The following is a 17,897-nucleotide window of genomic DNA, read 5'->3' on the forward strand; positions in this document are numbered from 1 at the left end:
GCTAAGTATCCAGAAGTGGAATAGTTGGGTCACATGATAATTTGATTTTTAATTTTTTTTTAATTTTTAATTTTTTTGAGGAATCTTCACACTATTTTCCACAGCGTTTGCACTAAGTTGATTGCCACCAACAGTGTGAAAGGTTCTTTCCTCCACATCCTAACACTTATTTATTGTCTTTTTGGTAATAGCCATTGTAACAGGTATGAAGTGATATTTCATTGTGGTTTTGATTTGCATTCCTCTGATGATGAGTGATGTTGAACATCTGGGAAAAATGTTTATTCAGACCCTCTGGCCATTTTTATTTATTTTTAAAAACGACTTTATTTATATATTCATGAGAGACACACACACAGAGAGGCAGAGACAGAGAGAGAAGCAGGCTCCACGCAGGGGAGCCCAACGTGGGACTCATGGGACTCGATCCTTGGTTCCCGGGATCACACCCTGGGCTGAAGGCGGCGCTAAACCGCTGAGCCACTGGGGCTGCCCCTTCTGGCCATTTTTAAATTGCTTTTTTTGTTGTTGTTGCTGTGTTGTGCAAGTTCTTTTTATGTTTTGGGTACTAAACCCTTATCAGATATGTGATTTGCAAGCATTTTCTTCCATTGAACAAGTTGTCTTCTTGTTTTGTTGGTTTCCTTCAAGTTTTTAGTTTGTTGTAGTCTCATTTGTTTATTTTCGCTTTTGTTTACCTTGCCTTTGGAGTCAGATCCACAATTTTTTAAAAAAATCACTAAAACCAATGTCAGAGAGCTTGCTACCTTTTCTTGTCAGAATTTCATGGTTTCAGATCTTAGATTCAAGTCTTTAATTCATTTTGAGTCAATTTTTATATGTGGTGTAAGATGGCATTTAGTTTCATTCATTTGTATGTAACTGTTCAGTCTTCCCAACACCATTCATTGAAGAGACTGTCCTTTCCTCTTGGCTCCTTTTCCTAAATTAACCATATATGTATGGGTCTATTTCTGGGCTCTCTATTCCATCCCATTGATCCGTATGCCTTTTTCATGCCAATACCGTATTGTTTTGATTACTATAGCTCTGTGGTATAGTGAGGGGATTCCTGACTTGGAAGGTGGGGAAACTGCTTCACTGTAACCTTCTCACCTCTCCGGCAAAGCTTTTGGGGTTTGCAGACCTGGCAAGCATTGCAGGGTGCCAACGTCACCGGCAGGTGGCGCCACGCGACCGCAAGCTGCAGCGTGAGAGCATCCCGTTGGGAGAAGTGAGAAGCTCCAGAAGAGGCAGGTCGCTAGGTGTGGGGCCACCCAGTCGCCGCTAATCCCGGGCAGAGCGGCGCCGACGAGTAGAAGAGGGTGGCGCAGCAGGTGTCCCGGCCTTTCAGGCAAACGCGCTTCTTGAGACCTCCCCAGTCGGCTTCCCGGGTTCCTGGGGCAGCCTCCCTCGCACGAACATTGAGCACTGCGGCAGCCGGCAATGCGGTGCCGCGAAAACCGACCGTCCAGGGCCCCAGGACATCAGCCCAACACTGCCTACCCAGGCGCGGGGATCTACTACCGAGGCCCCTCGGGGAGCTCCAGGCCCGCAGACGGCCCCCTCTCATTGGTAGCCCGACTGGAGGCCCCGCCCCCTTTCGTACAGCTCTCATCTGTGAGTGGCTCTCGGGCCCCGGCTGGCCACACCTCCTCCCCTCGCACATACACAAGAGTCACGCGCCTTTCAGTAGGAAACTTGGCGTGCTGAGGGGGACGGAGGCTTTCATCGCCCCACCCACCTGCCTTGCCATTGGCCCGCGGCTCCGCTCATGACCACGCCCCCATTCCAGCCCCCTGGCTGGGAGGGCGGGCACCCGCGCGTGATTGGCTGGTCCGCCTGCCTCTCGCGGGAGCGGCTGGCGCTTCACCCTCCCTTTTCCCCCTCCCGCGAGTCTCCAGGTTCCTCAGCTAGCAGAGGCCGGGTCAGTGTCAGTCAGGGAGCCGGACTGCTGAACTGTGTGTGCGGACGCTCCGCCGCAGTCTCGCCCAGGGGCCGGTGGCTGCGCTCGCGCCGCCGGGTGGGAAGGATGAAGCCGCAGCTGGAGCAGCCACCCTATGATTGGCTGTGGCGCTTGTGAACCCGAAGTAAAGATGGCGGGCGGGCAGGCAGCCGCCGCACTGCCCACTTGGAAGATGGCGGCGCGCCGCAGCCTCAGCGCCCGCGGCCGGGGGGTCCTGCAGGCGGCGGCGGGGCGGCTGCTGCCGCTGCTACTGCTGAGCTGCTGCTGCGGCGCGGGCGGCTGCGCAGCAGCGGGCGAGAACGAGGAGACGGTGATCATCGGGTTGCGGCTGGAGGACACGAACGACGTGTCTTTCATGGAAGGGGGGGCGCTGCGGGTGAGCGAGCGGACCCGGGTCAAGCTGCGGGTGTACGGGCAGAACATCAACAACGAGACGTGGTCCCGCATCGCCTTCACCGAGCACGAGCGGCGGCCTCACAGCCCGGGCGAGCGCGGGCTGGGGGGCCCCGCGCCGCCGGAGCCGGACAGCGGCCCCCAGCGCTGCGGCATCCGCACCTCCGATATCATCATCTTGCCCCACATCATTCTCAACCGCCGCACATCGGGCATCATTGAGATCGAGATCAAACCGCTGCGCAAGATGGAGAAAAGCAAGTCCTATTACCTGTGCACATCGCTCTCCACGCCAGCCCTGGGCGCCGGCGGCCCGGGGTCCGCGGGCGGCGCCGTCGGGGGCAAGGGCGGCTCGGGAGTGGCCGGGCTCCCGCCGCCCCCGTGGGCCGAGACCACCTGGATCTACCACGACGGCGAGGACACCAAGATGATCGTGGGCGAGGAGAAGAAGTTCCTGCTGCCCTTCTGGCTGCAGGTGATCTTCATTTCGCTGCTCCTGTGCCTGTCGGGCATGTTCAGCGGCCTCAACCTGGGGCTGATGGCCCTGGACCCGATGGAGCTGCGCATCGTGCAGAACTGCGGCACGGAGAAGGAGAAGAATTATGCCAAACGCATCGAGCCGGTGCGCAGGCAGGGCAACTACCTGCTGTGTTCGCTGCTGCTGGGCAACGTGCTAGTCAACACCACGCTCACCATCCTGCTCGACGACATCGCCGGCTCAGGCCTCGTGGCGGTGGTGGTCTCCACCATCGGCATCGTCATCTTCGGGGAAATCGTGCCCCAGGCCATCTGCTCCCGTCACGGCCTGGCTGTCGGGGCCAACACCATCTTCCTCACCAAGTTTTTCATGATGATGACCTTCCCCGCTTCTTACCCGGTGAGCAAGCTGCTGGACTGCGTCCTGGGCCAGGAGATAGGCACTGTCTATAACCGGGAAAAACTGCTGGAGATGCTCCGGGTCACCGACCCCTACAACGACCTCGTTAAGGAGGAGCTGAACATCATCCAAGGAGCGCTGGAGCTCCGCACCAAGACAGTGGAGGACGTGATGACTCCGCTCCGGGACTGCTTCATGATCACCGGCGAAGCCATTCTGGACTTCAACACCATGTCGGAGATCATGGAGAGCGGCTACACCCGTATTCCAGTATTTGAGGGGGAGCGCTCCAACATCGTGGACCTTCTCTTTGTCAAAGACTTGGCCTTCGTGGATCCAGATGACTGTACTCCCCTGAAAACCATCACTAAATTTTATAACCACCCCTTGCACTTTGTTTTCAATGACACCAAGTTGGACGCTATGCTGGAAGAATTTAAGAAAGGTGGGAAATTTTGGTATCTTTCATTGGCTTGCTCTCTCTCTCTCTCCATCCTCCTCCCTACTTGAGCCCTCTACCCTCAGATCAACCCCCCAAGGCGAGTTGACCGGAATTTCTCCTGTCTCTTAATTGCAAAGTTGAAAGGGTGGCATGGATTTGGGGGATGGATTGAACTAGAAGGCGCTTCTAGGTTTTCTAAAAGCACGAGACTAACGTCACTCGCTTTTTCGCATTTCAAAAAGCAGGCTTTCTGTTTTCTGTGCATGATACTGCTGGCCCTCTGGTCCTGAGGGGTCTGCTGCATACCATTGCCCCAGTTCTGAGTGGGTAAGGTGCAAGTCGGGGCCAGCTAATGCCATGCTGTGCCATCTGGTTGATATGTTCTAATCTCAGGCGTTTGGAAAAACATTGAGATAGTTTCTCTAAACTCAGTACAATCCTCTTCTTCCTCCTTAACCATTCACTGACATTTCAGAGATTGGAAGTGCATTTTCGGTAGCTCTGTTCCTGGTTGTCAGGCCACCTGTGGGGCAGATTGGGCTCTGCCTCTTGAGGATAGAGGATGGGTTAAGCCAATATCACCAAAAAGATTTATTTATTTGGGTGTGACTTGCCTTAGCTAGAAAAGAGGTTTTTTTTTTTTTTTTTTCTTTCAAAGTAGAGTTATTAATATCTAACTTGGAAAGACTGGAGGTGAGTTAACCTTTTATTAGGCTATCTTGTCTAGCTTTCTTCACTATTTGTTTATATTTACTTGACAAATAAATTTCCCAAACCAAGTGTGATTTTGGCAGAAATCTTGAACATTTAACAATGGGATGACGCCCTCTATTGTGGTTTATTTATCTCTAGAGTTTTTCTGGTTTATAAGTGTTCTTCTTGACCTTGATCGCTTGGTATGTTAAGTTGAAGTGTGTCTTCAAGTCAGTTCTCAATGTTCTGGGGAGTTTTAATAGGGAAGCTACGTGCAGAGTCTGATGTGCTCACCTTTCCATGCATGGTGGTTATTTTTTGTTTGTTTTACCATGTAATGAACAGGCAAATAGCAACTCATGCTATTATTAACTGAAATTCTGTCTTTAAAAAAAGTTTCCAGTAAATAGTGTTGCTATTTGAAAACCATGGGTGGCCGAGCTGTTTAATTGCTGTGGTGCTAGTGTAGGTATTAAAATATGTATGTAACCTTTAATGACCTGATAGTCTTCAAAACTAAGTTTTCCTTCTTCAGATAGAATTTTGAGCACTCATAGTGGTCTCTCCATGGAAAAAGGCTGTGTGTAAGTGGTGACAGCTCACTGGACGTGGCGATCTGAACATCCCCACAGAGCGTGTGGTTGCCCTAATTCCATTCTCCTGGCTGAATGGTGTCCTCTCTGGAACGGGATCACATTGCAGTAATTTTCAGATAAAGGAATAGAGCAGAATGTGCTTCAGAGATTGGTAATTTGCATTTAAAAGCAGAAGGAGATTCTTCTGGATTCTTAAACAGTAAAAAGAAAATATCCATTATCTCTAGGTGACAGAGCTTCTTTTGGGGGTGTCATTATCCTTTCACTGCTAAGTTGTTAATTAGAGCATCTGACCAATCTCTTCTCTTATTTTGCAATAATATTTCTAGTACAGAAAGATACCTTGGGATGCTTGAAAATGCCTTTGAAATACATTGTTTTCTTTCTATTGCAAGGTTTTCCAATAGTGAGACGGATAATTTATTCCATGATTTTTTATTCAGAATTTTTGCATATCTACTGATGGATTGAAACACTAGTGTGTCCTCCCTGCTGAAAGAAGGCTTTCATTTCTATATCTTTTTTCTTGGAGAATTTAGCTCTTCACCTACAAGTCATTAATCCTGCCCCTATCTCAAAACTTCAAAATTTGCATTATTTTGAAACTGTTTCTGGTTGTTCTTGAACAATATTTCTGTGTATTTTCTGTGGTTTATTTTCAGGAGGAACCTTTTCTCCTCAATATTACCTCTCACATTACCTTTAGATAACCGAATTACTAGTATTTTCCCATGAATTTTTGAAAAATAGTAATTCACAGGCAGGACTTTATTTCTGTCCTTAACCAGAGTGATGTGTTTGGTTAAGAAGATAGTAAAGGTTAAGGTACACTCAAGTTAGTGGTATGTTTGGAAGAGCGGGCAAAGACATTTGGTTGCAAATGGGAAATTTCAGCCATGATCTTAAAAAAGTATTGAGTGTTTCTTACTTCAACTGTAGGAACAATTGATTTTTCACCTTCTCTTTCTTGATCTTTTTTTGATGAGTTTGGCCACTTGAACCTTACTAGCAGCTGTGTTAATTCTTTCTTCCTGTGAGTTAAGCTATTTCACCAGATACTGTTTTCTTTATTTTCCAATTCAGTTTGAAATAATGTGAACAGTCAACTTTTATTGTTTTTTGTTTTTCTCTATTGAATAATGGTGCGTGGGATGGTTTTTTGTTTTTTTTTTTTTGCGTGGGATGGTTTGAAGGCTTTTTCTTCCTCTTTCCTTCTTTCTCCTAATAATACCAACTGTAACTCCTTCAGACTGATAGATCATTAATCCAGATCTCATTGAAAATTGCCCTTCCCAACTAAGAATGTCAGCCTTGAAGTCTTTTCTACATAGAGCTGGACATCATCAGTGTGAGTTATGCTTTACCAACAAGGGGAAAGGTTCGCAATGTGGAAAGAAATGAAAAACTACCTTTATAGAAGTGTGTGTGAATGTCTTCTTTCTACTGGTTAAAACACTTTGCTTGACTCCTTAGAAACAGCTTTCCTTGAGGTTGGAAGACAGTAATTATACTAATTTTACAGTCAGCTTATTATTTATTTACTGTACCAGGTACAGAGCTGCATGTTTTACATGAATTACCTTGTTTAAATCTCATAATGGCCCTGCAAAGCATTTTCTCCATTTTACAAATGAGGAAATTGAGACTCAGGTTACATGATTTGTTCAAGGTCACACAGTAATTTGTTGATTTGGGGTTTTAACTCAGGTCTGTGACAACCAAACTTGAGCTCTTAACGACTCTGTGGTTAATCATTAAGTTGGTCCCCTTGATTCTGATCTTACATTTCTGCTTTGAGTGAGTGTGAAGTTTGGTCTTTTATCAAAACATTGCTTCAGAGCTTTTTGGGCAACAGTCACAGAAATGCACTGAAACTTAGATGGTTTTAAAGCCAGTGCTTCTGTGATGTTGTATATAACAGTTGGTTTCCCCACTTTTGCCATTAAAACAAATCAGTTTTTTGGTCAGTGTGATTCTAAATCTAAAGAATTCTATTTCCATGCCAAGCATCAAGTTTCATTTGGGAAAGGTTTTATACTTGCATTATAATTTAAGTAGTGTGCTACTTTAATGAAATACTCTACAGCTGTTTTTCTTTTTTTTTTTTAAAGATTTTATTTATTTATTCATGAGACACACACACAGAGAGAGAGAGAGAGAGAGAGAGACAGAGACACAGGCAGAGGGAGAAGCAGGCTCCATGCAGGGAGCCCGATGCGGGACTCGATCCCGGGTCTCCAGGATCACGCCGTGGGCTGAAGGCAGCACCAAACTGCTGAGCCACCAGGGCTGCCCTACAGCTGTTTTTCTAATAGCAAAGCATGTAGTAATGTTTAACTCTTGCTTGGCAGTGAGGACTCAAATTCAGTTTTGTGTTTTAATCTTGATTTTATTTGCATTTTTGTTGCCACCTGTATAATGGCTAATGAGCATCCTTTACAGCTCCACCCCTCTGTGCAATCTTTCTCTTTTTCTTTTGCTACTTTTGTACTTATAAATCTAAATAAGAGAATAAAGGTAAACCCCACTAGAAGATTATGAGACTTCTAGAAAAACTGTCTTGAAGCAAAATTGTGGAGAGGAAGAAAAGATAAATTGAAGGTTGCTACCTTTGTCTGCAGAAAAGACATATAAGAGATTCTCTACTGACCTGACAAAGCCTTCCTTATAAAATACTGTGGACTCTTGGCTGCCTAGTTGACTCTACTGGGGTTGAATTTGAAGAATTAGTAACCAGTTATCATTGTTTTGTTTTGTTTCTTTTTGCTTTGTAACAATTGCATTCCAGTATTGCAGAGCATGCAGTTCTATAGCTGCTAGGGGTAGCCAGGCTATTTTCTAGCTTTTTCTTAATGCACTTAGTTAAGTAGGTCACCAGATAACTTTAAGGGAGAGTACAGTGTGCAGTTTTCTCTCCTCCTGTAACACCAGTCTTTCCATATCAGTATGCTGAGAGTTTAATGTTAAAAACTATTTTCCTCACCAAATAAAGTGTTCCACTTGCCTAGAATCTAGGAGAATGTTTTTATTGGTGTTTAAAGGTATGAATGATGTCAGGGATGGATGGATGAATATATTTGCTTCTATGATCTTGTATGTTTAGTAATTGTGTACAGTAACAGTATTAAATTATTATGATTCTGTGTTTTTATTTTTATTTTTAAAAATATTTTATTTATTTAGTCATGAGAGACACAGAGAGGGAGAAAGAGGCAGAGACAAAGGCAGAGGGAGAAGCAGGCTCCATGCAGGGAGCTCGATGTGGGACTTGATCCCGGGACTCCAGGATCACGCCCTGGGCCGAAGGCAGGTGCTAAACTGCTGAACCACCCAGGGATCCCCTGATTCTGTGTTTTTAGATCATCACTATGAAATAATACAGCAAGTGTAGAATCAGAGGTGGAAGGCAGGTACCTTGAAGATCATCTCCTCCAGTGTTGCAAAACTTACCAGATGATAAGAACTACTTGGATCACTTATTAAGAATAAGGTCCTAGTCCTCAGTCAGAGGTGTTCTAAAACAGAATCTAGGGAAGGAGCCTTAAAATGCATATTGTTAACAGTTACCCTACAGTTAGGTGAGTTTAGAAAATCATTGGTCTAGTCAACCTTATAAATAAGAAAGGTAAACCCTGAGAAGGGGAGAAAGTTAAGTGACTTGCTTAAGGGCTATCTACCTAGTTAATAGCATCAATAGAACTAGAATCCATGTCTCTGTTTTTTTGTTTTTTGTTTTTTTAATTTTATTTATTTATTCATGAGAGACACACACACAGAGAGGCAGAGACACAGGCAGAGGGAGAAGCAGGCTCCATGCAGGGAGCCCGACGTGGGACTCCATCCCAGGTCTCCAGGATCATGCCCTGGGTCGAAGGTGGCACTAAATCCCTGAGCCCCCAGGCTGCCCCATGTCTCTGTTTCTAGACTGGAGCTCTTCCACTCTCTCAAGCAGGCCTTCTGATCCCAAGTTAAAGGTACTCTGGTCAGAGTTAAAGGTAGTTTTGTCATTGAAAAAGCAGATATTTAGGTTTGCCATTGGGTATTACCCTGTGATTTTGATGTCAGTATTTTTGACATCCTGGTTTTGTTACACAGAAAATAAATCTGAACATGTGGGCTCATTTTATTTTAGCTTATTGCTTTGATTGAGTTTTTTATTTTGTTGAGGTCAGCCTAGGAGGGTATTTTAGGAAAGGGGTCTTGAGATTGCTTGAAGCCTTAGTAGGTAAATATAAGGCGTTTCTTTGGAGTTAACTTGTTTTAGGTATCCACAAATGTGTTTTCTTTTTGATTGTTTCTTCTATCAGAGTAGGAAAATTGAATTTGGGACTGTAGGGCGAAACATCTTTGGCTCTTTTTTGTTCACAACACAAGTCTGTAAATTTTCTATTGAAATATTCATCAAAGCAAAGTATGTGCCCCATTCATGCATCTATCTATGCTATGTGTCTTTTTTTTAATTTAAAATAATAGAAATTAAATTCTTACAGAGAATCATACCTGATTTGGGGAGGTTATTTGTGATAATAGGACCATGGAAGCTTGAACATAGCTTTTTAGGTCAGAAGACACCATAGATAAATGCTGGCTTTGACTTAGTGTGGTTTTGGATGAAACAGGACCTTATTCTGCTTTTCTCTTGGTTTTCGTGGGGATTACACACTACCTGCCCCTCCCCACAAAGGGCTCAGAATTATTTAAATTTTGAAACATTCCAAACTCCTGGGAAGGACCAGTTAATTTTAATTATTAGCAAATCTAAACACAATTTAAAATATTGTTACCAGGAAAACTCACAAAATAGACTGAGCCAACATAATATTTATAGTTTTATTGTTCTTGAAATGCTTATTAGACTTTAAAAAACAAATCTCTGGACTCCAATTAGATATTTCCTTTAGTTCTATATAAAGTAGTATATTTCTTTCTAAGGGGCCCTATCTCCTGAACACATATATTACTGATAGTAAACTTCAATTCCAGTAGGCTTTGCTTGGAACATAAAGAATGTTTTTTAAGCTAAATACATGAAAATGAATGACTAGGATTGAATACAATTTATTTTAGTATTCTCTTTTCACCTACTTTTTCTCGGGACACAAACCAGAAACCCCCAATCCTACCAACATTGAAAAAGAGAGACACCAGGAGCACCTGACAGCTCAGTCGGTAGAGTATGCAACTCTTGATCGCGGGGTTGTGAGTTTGAGCTCCATGTTAGGTATTGAGATTACTTAAAAAAAAAGAAAAAAAGTTTTTTTTTTTTTGGGGGGGGTGGTTTAGGTGTTTTTATAAAAGCACAGGGATAGGACCTGCCAGAAGGGGAGCAGGCAGAAAGGGCTGCCTAATCTTTTCTTTTTTTTTTTTTTTTCAGATTTATTTATTTATTTGAGAAAGAGAGAGAAAGAGAGGGAGAGAGAGTGAAGGGGAGGAACTGAGATAGCAAGAGAGAGAATCCCAAGCAGATTCTGCACTGAGCATGGAGCCCATCATGGGGCTTCATCTCATGACTCCGAGACCATGACCTGAGTTGAAACCAAGAGTCAGAGGCTCAACCGACTGTACCGCTCAGGTGCTCCCCTCCCCAAAATATAAAATCTTAAAAAAAGAAAAAGACACTAGGAAGCATTCTTTCTTTCACCAGACTGGCAGCTGTGGAGTGTTTACACAGAGGGGATTCAGGTGGCACATTTTGGAGGGGGAGCTAGGGGACTCATAACAAGTACCTCCTGTAGATGATGTTTATTAGGTTGGCTTAGGGATTGATGGAGATGATGGGGGTGCTGACTCTCCCCCCCCCCCCCCGTTTACAGTAATGCTATCACTATCAGTACTGTTGCAATGATGGTGAGATCGTCATTTCTTCATGCATAACCACCCCCCTTGCTGTCAGACCTGGGTGGGAATATTTCTGTCTTTGAATTTATATCCTGGGTGTGGAAGATACCACTTACTAATGCAAAGGTTAAGGAAAATGTGCTCTTCCTAAATCTACTTAGGACAAGTAGCTTATTCTCTTTAACCCTCAGTTTTTTTTCCATAGTAAAATGGGTTGTTTGCAGACTCCTAGGGTACCTAATAGAATTAATGTGGTAACAAATGTTAAAAATGCTTCTGGTAGTACCTGGCGCTTAGTGCTCAGTTAACCATTATTTTTTGTCATGGTGATGCTATTGGTCTTTATCGTTCTTGGTCTTTCTTTCTTTTTTTTTTTTTTTTGTTCTTGGTCTTTCTTTAGACTACATACTATAGTCAAGAGACACCTTGAGCCATATGTGTTCTTAGTTGTTATGGATGTCAAAATCTTGAAAGTGGCTAATGATTGCAGGTTTTTTTCTTTTCTTGTGATTGAATTCCAGCCTGTTACTGTTTTAATAGTTGCTATTACTTGATAAGATACCCACATGCATACATATTTTGAAGGAAAACAGAACAATCAATTACATATTCTACCCTCCTTAGAGTAAGGATACTGAATTTTAAAAAACCTTCGTTTTGGCTAGTATCAAAAAGACAAGAAATAACAAATGTTGGTGAGGATGTGGAGAAAAATGAACCTACATGCACTGTCAGTGGGAATGTAAATTGGGGTAGCCACTGTGCAAAAGAGTGTGGAGTTTCTTCAAAAAATTTAAAATAGATCCATTAATTTCATTACTGGGTGTTTACCACCAGTAAAGAAAGTAAAGAAAATGAAAACACTAATTTGAAAATATATAAGCACCCTTGATGTTTATTGCAGCATTTTTTACAGTAGCTAAATTATGGACGAGCACAAGTATCCATTGATAGATGAATGGATAAAGAAGATCTGGTATGTATTTATATATCTGGAATATATGTAATGAAATACTACTCAGCCATTTGCAACAGCATGGATGGATTTAGAATAATGCTAAGTGAAATAAGTCAGAGAAAGACAGATACCATATGATTTCACTTTTATGTGGAATCCAAAAAATGAGACAAATGAACAAACAAAAAAATCAGGAATAGACCCATAAATACAGAAAAACAAGCTGGTGGTTGCCAGAGGGGAGGGGGCTGGGAGGATGGGCAAAATGGCTGAAGGGGAGTGGAAGGTACAGGCTTCCAGGTATGGAATGAGTAAGTCACAGGGATAATGGGTAATATCTAAAGGAATATAGTCAGTGTTATTATAATAGCATTGTATGGTGAGCATAGTGCAATGTATAGGTTGTAAAATCACTATGTTTTACATCTGAAACTAAGGTAACGTATGCCAACAATATTTCAGTAATAATAAAACTCTCCAATCTCCTGACTAAGTGACTAAGAAAGACAACAAAGTTTAAAAGAAATAGAGCAAGTACTCATGGATTTTAGAGGCTTTGAATAACCATAGTTTGAAGCCTAAAGGGAAGATCCCACATTACTTTGATAAAATCTTTTAATATTGATTATATCAAAAGCATAAAAAACCATAGCTTCTAATATAGCAAATTTTTGTTGCCGATAGCACTGTAAATCTGTAATACTTTTGGAAGGCAACCAAGAGTCATTAAAATGTCCTACCCTTTGGTTTAGTAATTTTGTCCCCTGGAAATCTTAATTCAGCTGAATAATTCAAGAGGAGAAAAAAAGCTACAGTGGCTTTTTATGTTGCATGTATATTACAACATTATAAATAATGAACAATAGGAAATAAATGTCTGACACTTCAAGGCAGAGCATGGAGGGGAAGGAATTAAGAAATGATAGATGTGGGGTAACCTGGGTGGCCCAGTGAGGGAGTGTCTGCCTTGGGCTCAGGGCATGATCCCAGAGTCCCAGGATGGAGTCCCTCATTGGGCTCCCCATGGGAAGCCTGCTTCTCCCTCTGTCTATGTCTCTGCCTCCCTCTCTGTGTCATTCATGAATAAATAAATAAAATCTAAAAAAAAAAAGAAACTATAGATGTCAACTAATTATGACCATTTAATGATAATGTTGAAAACAATAAAGCAATATGGGAAATTTTATACTGATTATTTTGCACGGATTATAGGCATGCAGAAATATTCAGGTATATGGACTAAAAGGGAACATGGAAATAGAGAAAATAGTCAATGTGCTTAATGACCCTTTGCATACCTTCAGATCCTTTGCCCATTTTTTTTATAATTTTTTTTTGATTTTTATTTATTTATGATAGTCACACAGAGAGAGAGAGAGAGGCAGAGACACAGGCAGAGGGAGAAGCAGGCTCCATGCACCGGGAGCCCGACGTGGGATTCGATCCCGGGTCTCCAGGATCGCGCCCTGGGCCAAAGGCAGGCGCCAAACCGCTGCGCCACCCAGGGATCCCCTTTGCCCATTTTTAAATTGGATTGTCTTTTTATTATTGACTTGTAAGAATTCTTTTTTTAAAGATTTTATTTATTTATTTTGGAGGTAAAGTGCATGTGCACATGTGAGCCGGGGGGGTGGGGGGGTTGGGCAGAGGGACAGAATTTTAGGCAGACACCCTGTTGAGTGTGGAGCTTGATGTGGAGTCTGATCTCAGGACACCGAGATTTTGACCTGAGTGGAAATCAAGAGTTGGACATTTAGCTGACTGAGCCACCCAGGTGCCTCTGACTTGTAAGAATTCTTTTATGTATTCTGAGTACTACCTCACATATATTTATCAGATATATGATTTGGAAATATTTTCTCTCATTCTGAGTTGTCTTTTCATTTTCTTGATAGTAACCTTAAGGCAGGAAAGTCTTTAATTTGATGAGATCCAATTAATCTCTTTTTTTCTTTGTGTGTGTGTGTGTTTAAAGGTTTTATTTAGTATTCATGAGAGACACAGGGAGAAAGAGGCAGAGACATAAGCAGAGGGAGAAGCAGGCTCCTCACAGGGAGCCTGATGTGGGACTTGATCCTGGGACCCTGGAATCACGCCCTGAGCCGGAGGCAGACACTCAACTGCTAACCCACAAAGAGTCCCTCTTTTGTGATTTTATTTTTATTATCATATCTAAGAAACCATTGTTTGATCCATGGTCACAACGATTTATGCCTCTGTCTTCTTCTAAGATTCTCATAGTTTTAGCTCTTATATTTAGGCTCTTAATATATTTTTGAGTTAATTTTTGTATATGGTGTGAGGTAGGGGTCCAACTAACTTATTTTGTGTGTTGATATCAAGTAGTTCCAGCACCATTTCTTGAAAAGACTGTTCTTTCTTCGTTGAATTGTCATATCATCCTTGTCACAAGTCAATTGACCATAAATGTGAAGATTTATTTCTGGACTCTACCTGTCTCACTGATCTGTATATCTTCCTTATGCCAGTGACACACTGTTTTTGGTTCTTGTAGCATTGTAGTAAGTTTAGAAATTGGGAAGTATGAATTCTCCAACTTTGTTCTTTTTTTTTTTTTTCCCATTACAGTTTTGGTTGTCAGGATCCCTTACATTTTCATATGAATTTTTCATGGATCCTGTCCGTTTCTACAAAAAGGCAGTTGGAATTTTGATAGAGATTGTGTTGAATCTGTAGATCAATTTTGGGAGTATTGCAATGTCAATATTAAATATTCCATCCATAAATATGGGATGTCTTTCCATTTATTTAGGTCTTTAGTTTCTTTCAGCAATGTTTTGTGTATTTGCAATCTTTTTGTTAAACAAAACACTTAGGAATAAATTTAACTTTTCAATGCTATTAAAAATGGAATTGTTTTAATTATTTCATTTTCAGGATTATTGATTGCTAATACATAGGAGATTCATTTTTTTATTGTGTCCTGCAACTTTCTGAACTCATTTATTGGCTAACAGATTGTTCTTAAAATATAAAAGTGAGGCTTCTGGGTGGCTCATTCGGTTACGTGTCTGACTCTTGGTTTCAGCTCAGGTCATGATCTTAGGGTCGTGAGATCAAGCACTGTGTTGGGCTCCACACTTAGCAGGAGTCTGCTTAAGATTCTCTGTCTTTCCCTCTCTCTTTGCCCCTTTCCCCTGCATGCTCTCACTCTAGAATAAGCAAATCTTTTGAAAAATATAAAAGTGCTTTTTAAAAACATGTTGAGTGTTTTGGGATTATTTTCTGTTTGTTGCATTCAACAGTTGTGAATTTTATATTTTCCGTTAAAAAAAATTTGTCATTTTTACTTGCCACTTACATATGTATAGAGTGAAGAACCTGCTATTGGTTATTGACAATGTGATTCTTGGGGAAATTTGCAAAGAAAAACTAAATTTTCTATTTTAGATTAGATATATGGGGAATAAAAAGGTTGTACGAATTGTGTCAAAGAGACCAAAGATACAGTTGGCTGGAGCTTGGGAATTTAAAAGTTAATCAGTCTAATATTTAGGTGGCTTTGGGTTCAGATTTAGGATTTGAGCTAGGAGATGAGCACAGAAAAGAGTGTTTTTGTTTGTTTGCTTAATATCTAAGGGGCTTTGTAATGCCTTTCTTTTCTAGGCCATTTTACCAAGGGTTTCCTTAGGGTCAGCTTTAGAGACTAGGGAAAATCCTGGTGTATAGTCACTCTGCATTTCATACTGCCATCATCAGTATAATCCTTGAGGTTTTTGGGTACCAGGTAACCAGAAGAAACAAAATAAAACTCTATTCTCCTTTTCTTTTCTTTTCTTTTCTTTCTTTTCTTTTCTTTTCTTTTCTTTTCTTTTCTTTTCTTTTTTTTCTTTCTTTTTTTCTTTTTCTTTTTCTTTTTCTTTTTCTTTTTCTTTCTTTTCTTTTCTTTTCTTTTCTTTCTTTTCTCCTTTTCTTTTCTTTTCTAAGGTGCTGAGGTGGGGTGAGGAGCTGGTAATCTGAGAGGAAGAATGTTTTCCCATGCTAGCAAAGACAGACTGAGGGCATCATCTGATCTTTATGGGAGTGTGCAAAGCCTCAGTTTTTCCATTTGCCCATCTGCAATCATAAAAACAATGTGCTGACTCAACTTGAAGCCTCTGCAGAATGGCATTTGGGGCTTAGGCAGTCCTCAGAATCATGCAAGGGATGGAAATATTTGAGCGGGTTTTAAGAGGTAACATTAAAAACAGCTAGAATAAGACAGCATGCTCTCTCATCTCCTTCAACATTTGTTTCCTTTGGTCACTAGTGTAACTCTCTGATTTATGGTGTGGCAGGAATAATTTGATCTCTAGAGTTGATTTCTGAGCAGAGATATTTTTCTTACTCCAGTGATTATTAAACTTTAGTGGCATAGGATTGGTTGGGTAGGGGGGGTGAGATTCAGCTGGAAGCAACTTAGTTCAGTAAAGTATTTTTATAATCATAGTGTGTGGGCCATCTGCATAAGTTTTTTTTCTTTGAACTTTTTATTTCCTTGTTCAGTATACACACATTTACCTGCAAAGACTAGAAGAACATTTGCCAAAATGTTAACAATGATTACCACTTGATGGTGGGTTTTAAGGGAGGAAGTCTATTTTTCTGTCTTGCTTCCCATTTTTTAAAACGTGTATTTTGTAATGTTTTGAGAGAAATAAAATCCATTAAAATGTTATTAAAAGTAACTTTTGTAACTTGAACCACTGAGGTAGGTATTAAGTGATACTCAGTATATCTGGGTGAACTTCATGCTTTTTTCCCTTAGGAAATATGGAATATTTTGTCTTAATGCAATTATGCTGTCATTTGTGCCATATATCCCCCTTATTAGAATCCTTAGCGTTTGGGTGAAAGATGAATAGCATTTTAAAGCTCATAAGGTGTGTGTGTGTGTGTGTGTACGCTCGTGTACACGTGCATGCACTACAGCTTAGTAAAATTAACTTTGTATCACATTTATTTTCAGAACATATTATTAGGTGACAAAACGTAGTTTGATTTGTGTCTGGACTGCCTGGAATGAAGCTGTTTTTGATACTTACTGGTAGTCCTTATTAAATCAAAGATTGGTGAAGTGGTTCAATTTTATCCAAATTTGTGCTTTTAATGTAAAGCTGTAATCTCAAAATACTTCTCATTTGGAGATTGATTCTGAAAACTGAAACTTCCTTGTATTTGTAGAAATCATCACTGTGAATCCAGTGATGATCATTAAAAGGAGCCAAAAAAATAAAAGGAATGTTTTGGAATCACTCATGCTTGAAACTCGGTCGTTTCCAGTCTTACACATTTTGCTAAAATAAAAAGACATTTTAACTTTGGTGAGGATCAAGGTTTTTTTATTTTTGTTTTTGTTTTTTGGGTTTGATTGTACTCCTGTAAAATTGAACACCTATTATACATCATTATTCCAAACAGATAAAAAGATGTGATTTACTTTCTTTTTCTGAATGTATACAGAAACTTTATAGAATAAGTTAGCTATCATTTGGATGTTTTTCCTAAAGTCTGTTTATATTTTATTATTTATTAAAGAATTTATTTTTAAAGATTTTATTTATTTATTCATGAGAGAGAGAGAGAGAGAGAGGCAGAGACACAGGCAGAGGGAGAAGCAGGCTCCATATATGGAGCCCGACACGGGACTTGATCCCGGGTCCTCAGGATCACACCCTGGGCTGAAGGCGGTGCTAAACCGCTGAGCTAAACCCGGGCTGCCCTAAATAATTTATTTTTAAGTAATCTCTATACCCAATGTGACGCTTGAACTCACAACCCCAAGATCAAGGTTACATGCTCTTCTGACTGAGCTAGTTGGGCATCCCCTAAAACCTATTTTCAGTTTTTAAATTTTAATTTAGTTTTTCAAAAGATTACATTTATTAGAGAGAGGATGAGTGGCAGGAGGAGGAGAGAGAGAGGGAGAAGGAGAAGTAGACTCCTTGCTGAGCAGGGAGCCTGAAATGGGGCTTGATCCCAGGACCTTAAGATCATGACCTGAGTCCAAGGCAGATGCTTAACCTACTGAGCCACCTAGGTGCCCCTAATTTAATCTTTAAAGATTTATTTATTTTAGAGAGAGGGAGAGGGGCAGTGAGAGAGAAAATCTCAAGCAGACCCCTCACTCCGCT

General features: G+C 41.3%; 1 protein-coding gene across 4 annotated transcripts in view; it reads left to right on the top strand.

Moving 5' to 3' along the window:
- The first annotated feature begins 307 nt into the window (after window positions 1–307).
- The window catches only part of CNNM2 (cyclin and CBS domain divalent metal cation transport mediator 2), a 148,800-nt gene continuing 131,210 nt past the window's right edge, over window positions 308–17,897 (top strand). For all 4 annotated transcript variants that reach the window (XR_011997562.1, XM_025993012.2, XM_025993016.2 and 1 more), the window contains exon 1: window positions 308–3,681. Coding sequence is in view for 3 of the 4 variants with exons in the window: in XM_025993012.2 (XP_025848797.1) it covers window positions 2,061–3,681 (1,621 nt within the window). In the remaining variant the exon portion in view is untranslated. The remainder of the gene's footprint in view (window positions 3,682–17,897) is intronic.

Source organism: Vulpes vulpes, chromosome 15 (assembly GCF_048418805.1).
Source record: "Vulpes vulpes isolate BD-2025 chromosome 15, VulVul3, whole genome shotgun sequence".
In the NCBI taxonomy this organism is placed as follows: Eukaryota; Metazoa; Chordata; class Mammalia; order Carnivora; family Canidae; genus Vulpes; species Vulpes vulpes.